Below are 5416 nucleotides of genomic sequence, written 5' to 3'. Positions count from 1 at the left end.
AAAAATATATATATATATATATATGTATATATATAGTTATTGGAATTAGCCCTCCTGGGTTTGAATTCTGGTTTTTATGACACTGCTCAAAACCATCAGTGGCCTCACATTTCTTTAAAATTCGAAGTCCTTGCTCTAGTTTACAAGGCCCTATGTAATCTGGCTCCCCTCTCTCTCTTACCTCTCTTTTGCTCCCTCTAGGCCTCCTGTGCCTCCATCACAAGTGCTCTTGCCTTGGGGATTTTGTGCTTAATGCTCTCTGCTAGAGAGCTCCCCCAGAAATTTCGCATGGCTTGATCTTTCACTTCCTTTAGGTCTCTGCTTTCTGTCACCTTGTCAGAGAAGTCTTCTGACCGCCCCGTGTAAACTAGTACCCCCTCCCTACCAGCCTAAATTATCTGAATTTATTTTTCTTTATAGCACTTATCACCACCTGATATATGCTTATTATCTCTTTTCCTTAAAATGTAAGCTTCTCGAGAGCAATATCTTCTAGAGCATATAACGGTGTAGAGTAGGTATTCTAAATGAATGAATTAATGAGTTTTGTAACACTCAGTGTGAGCCTCAGTGTGCCCATCTGTAATAATGCTTATTTAATAAGATAATACTTATCAAGTGTGAAGGAAAAACACTTCTGTGTTTCCTCCACTGTCAATACTTCTGACACCAGATGTGTGGATTTACCACACACCAAGCAATTATCAGATTCTCTGGACTTCAATTGGGTGTTCTCCAATCTAACTCAATTCTGACACTACCTGGAGTTAGCATCAGATTCCACAAATTAAGGGCTTAGTCCCACAAGACTCCCCCCACCCCACCCCCTTCAGATGCCAATTGTAAATCCAAGTTCTTATCTGTGCTTCTGACCAGTGAGCCATATTGGAGGTTCCCATGAGCCCCTCCTCAGGTTCAGCTAGTTTGCTAGCCCGGCTCACATAACTCAGGAAAACATTTACTTACTAGATTACTGGTTTATTATAAAAGGATATAATTCAGGAGCAGCCAGATAGAAGAGATGCATAGGGCAAGGTATGTGGGAAGAGCTCAGAACTTCCATGCTCTCTCTGAGCGCAGACACCCTCCCCGCATCTCCGCGCCCCCCGCCCCCCCTGCCTTTCCAGAGGTTGATGGGTGGAACTGAAAGTTCCAACCTGATAATCACTTGATCTTTCTGGTGACTAACCCCACCCAACCTAAGCCTATCAGGAGCCCTACCCTTAGTCACTTCAGTAGGTAAACTCAGTATGCTCCAAAGGAACCCTTTATGAATAACAAAAGACACTACTATCACTCAGGAAATTCCAAGGGTTTTAGGAGCTTTATGCCAAGAACTGGGGACAAAGACCAAATATATTTTTTATTATACCACATCAAGTATGTAGCCCAGTGTCTGGCACATGGTGAATGCTCAGTAAATGCTAACGTCTGTCCTCTTTCTTAAATTATTTGTTTGGCCACCCAGTAGATAGCTTTGATTCTGATTCCCATTTGACTTAGGTAAGAAGGACATTATACATCTTAGTGATGAAAAATGATTATTTATATCTTACATAGTGTTTTTTTTAGCAGAATGCAGCATTTTATAGTGCTTACATTTTCCAATGGAACCAATAAGCTAAAAACCCTCATTTAGTAGAATAGATATATTTTAGGAAAGTTTGTCAAAAGGCAACTTTTTAATCAAGTGAATTCTATATTTCTATTGTAAAAGTGGAGTTATAGTTTTACTTAAAAAATGGCCTCAAAATAAGATAAAATCATAATTTGAAGTGTTACAAACCAATATATTCTTGACTTTGCAAAATTTTGCTTTGTTACACCCATGATGACACAGGGATTTGGGCTAGGGAGTGTTGACCTAAAACAGAGACTGCCAGATATTTCTCCAGCAAAGAGGGGTTTATTCACGATCAGCAGAGAGTTGCAGTTTGGGGTCTGCAATCATGGCTAGCCAAGTGGAATCCCCCTCCTGGCAAGGGAAGGGGAAAAGGAAGTTGGGAGGGGTATAGCAAACAAAGAGTCCGTGGCTTTTCATTGGCTGAGAGGAGTCTTCTTCATAGCAGTTGGGCTTGGCTGTTGTGGCAGGGTGTGCGAGCTCCCCCTTCTGGTCTCCCAACTCTGTTTAACTGAAGTTTCTGTTTATTAATTTTTTACAGGAGAAATAACTTGTACATGCTGCTAAGGACTAAGTTGTTCAGTTTCTACTTAGGAGAAGAGTCACTCAGCAATCACCTGGAAGATTTTGCTTAATTATTGTTTCTTAACAGACTTAGAGGCTATTAACACATCTGTGTTTTTGTAAGGTAACTGGTACTTAATAAACTTCAGCTTGCCTTTTTACTACCCTTGGTGAACGAATTAGGGCCAAGGTTATGACTCTGACCCCCAAATTTTGTTATTTAAGAAGCATCTTATCATAAGAAACAATTAATTTTTATTTTTATTTATTAATTAAAAATATTTATTTACTTATTTTGGTTGTGCTGGGTCTTAGTTGCGGCAGGTGGGCTCCTTAGTTGCAGCTCACGGGCTCCTTAATTGTGGCACGTGGGCTCCTTATTTGCGGCAGGTGGGCTCCTTAGTTCTGGCGTGCGAACTCTTAGTTGTGGCATGCATGTGGGATCTAGTTCCCTGACCAGGGATCGAACCTGGGCCCCCTGCATTGGGAGCACGGAGTCTTAACCCCTGTGCCACCAGGGAAGTCCCAGGAGCAATTAATTTTTAAAATTTAAAATTCTAATAAGTGCAATTTCGTTTTCATTGGACGTTGAAGCCTTGTTTATATATTGTTCCTATGAGATATATACAAATGATACAGTATACATTGGTTTCCTCATCTTCTTCCACTAAGCCAGTCATTTAGCAGTCTGGTGTTTCACAGGTGAAACTTGGGCATTAATCCTGAGAGGGTAGGAAAGGCCCTCACAAAGGACACTGTCTTTTGGCCAGAGGAGCCATATATTACCTATTGTGTTATAGTATCTCTTGAAGTTCTAGTGGAACTTGAAGATAAATTAATTGTGTTTCCCCTGGGCAAAAAGTACTCTATTATTGTGTTCCGTATTCCATATACTTGCAATAGAAGACAGGGACTGCTCTTAAAATGCAAGCGTGTAAACAAACAAAAAAGTTGTACAATAAAATTCCAAGCTCTGCAAATGAATGAATGAATGAATGAATGAATGAATGAATCTCCCTCGTCCTCCCTGCCAACCAGAAAAAGAAAATAGAAAGCAGGACATGGGAAATCAGGGGCTCTGTTCCTGTTGCAGAAGTCAGTGAGGGACAAGTGTGTTCAGATTCCCAGGCAGGCTGGTGTTTCTCGTTATTGAGAGATAATCCATTCCTCTGCTTTCCTAGTCCAGGGCAAGGGGCTTAAACATCTAGGATTCAAACATGACCATTCCAAATCTTAGCACAATATCTAGGTAGAGTAATCTGAACAAAACGATAACACTGTTTGTCTACAGACAGCATAGTTAAAATATAGGCATTGCAGTCTGTTGTACCTGGGATTGATTTTTTTTTGCCCTGCTACTTTTTGTGTGCCCTTATATAAGATATTTAACTTCTTTAAATATATTTCCTCATCTGCACAGTGAAGATACATCTACTTCAGACTGTTGCTATGAAAATTAATAAGATTATTTATACAAAACTCCTAAAATAGTACTTGGCACATAGAGGTGCTCAATTAGTGGTAACTTAATAATAAGTGTACATTGTCTTTCCAAAAATGTTTGCCATATAAAATATTGTGTATTAGTGAATTTAAATTTTTATTGTTGTGAATTGATATTTGGTATCAAGGCCATTCCAAAAGCGATGAACATTTTAACCAGTGCCATGGGAAATCTGGCAAAATGTGGGAGTTCTTTGGGAGTGATGAACAAAACCACCACCCTCTACTTAGTGGCACAGTTACTCTAGAGGAGAAAGGCAGACCTTATAAGTAGCTTTAGATGGAAATATATATGCCAAGGTCTTGATCATAGCATGCTTTCTATTAGTCGTATGTACTTATGCAGGATGTGGAGAGAGACCAGTGATCTGAGAATTAGGATGCTCGTGATTAATGTATTTTTCTTTTTTTAAAAAATTTATTTTATTTATTTATTTTTGGCTGTGTTGGGTCTTCATTGCTGAGCGGGGGCTACTCTTCGTTGCGGTGCACGGGCTTCTCATTGCGATGGCTTCTCTTGTTGTGGAACACGGGCTCTAGATGCGTGGGCTTCAGTAGTTGTGGCACGCGGGCTTCAGTAGTTGTGGCTCATGGGCTCTAGAGCACAGGCACAGTAGTTGTGGCGCACGGGCTTAGTTGCTCCGCGGCATGTGGGATCTTCCTGGACCAGGGCTCGAACCCGTGTCCGCTGCATTGGCAGGTGGGTTCTTAACCACTGTGCCACCAGGGAAGCCCTGTGTTTTTCTTTTCAATAAATCTTTTTTTCTTCTCTCCCCAGCTGCTCAGATAAAGAATTTGATGAGCCAACTAGGAACTAAGCAAGATTCAAGCAAGCTACAGGAAAATCTGTGAGTAGCTTCCTAACAAGGTTGGGATTTGTGAGGACCTTTTGGGGATACACTTAATACCCTTGCTGCCTGGCAGCTGAGGTTTCAGGCCTGTGAGATCAGAATGAGAGGCAGTGGGATATGAGGTCATAGCTGGATCTAGAAGGGGAGCAACAAAATATATTAACGGGTTGTGATCTCCGTTGCCTCGCAGAGTCCTTGAATGCTGCTTCTTTCCTCCCTTGGGCAGTTTAGCAGAACAATTTAGGGAAGCAGAGAGGGAATCCCTACCATTTTTAAACTACTTTCTGCCTAAATGAGCTTCCTTGTTGGCAGAGGCCTCCTGATGATCTACAGCGCTCGTCTAATCTGGTTGGATTTCCAGTTGTCTATCATATTAGAAAAATGTATTCAGAATGACCCGAGGAGAGGCTGAGGGAGAATATAGTGGAATAGATGCTTTTTATTATGTCCTTCTTGACTCCATCTCTGCTTTTAGAAGTTCTAGTTTTCATCTTTAACACACACTGAACAATATTCTTTGTTTCCTGTCCTAAGACATTGTGAAGTGAGAGAATGACTTACTACTTTGAGCTTTTTCCAGGGAGATGTGAGATAGCTCTGGGTATGTTAGTACTGTCTGCGATGCTCAGGCTTCTGATTCACTTCCCTCTTGGGGTTTTTTTGTTTGTTTGTTTGTTTTGTCTCCCTCTTGGTTTTGACTCCCTTGTTTTATTTATTTATTTATTTTTATTTTTTTTATCTTGGAGGCCCCTTTGCAGTGAAAGAAACATTAGTAATTAATGGTGTGGTTTCCCTGTCCTCCCTTAAACCCTTTGTAGAAATGGCCAGATAGTAGAGGAAACCATGACTAAAGGAGCCTTTTTTTTTTTTTTTCCGG

The 5416-nt window shown here is 40.7% G+C and overlaps 1 protein-coding gene across 1 annotated transcript in view; it reads left to right on the top strand.

Annotated features, from left to right (window-relative positions):
• The window catches only part of STX12 (syntaxin 12), a 38243-nt gene that overhangs the window by 10375 nt on the left and 22452 nt on the right, over positions 1–5416 (top strand). The window contains exon 2 of the mRNA XM_007459078.1: positions 4467–4536. Within this exon, the coding sequence (XP_007459140.1) occupies positions 4467–4536 (70 nt within the window). The remainder of the gene's footprint in view (positions 1–4466; positions 4537–5416) is intronic.

The sequence above is a fragment of the Lipotes vexillifer genome, unplaced genomic scaffold (assembly GCF_000442215.2).
Source record: "Lipotes vexillifer unplaced genomic scaffold, Lipotes_vexillifer_v1.1 scaffold496, whole genome shotgun sequence".
NCBI classification, from domain to species: domain Eukaryota; kingdom Metazoa; phylum Chordata; class Mammalia; order Artiodactyla; family Lipotidae; genus Lipotes; species Lipotes vexillifer.
Note: the sequence above shows the minus strand (reverse complement) of the source record. Positions and strands in the feature narration are given on the sequence as shown.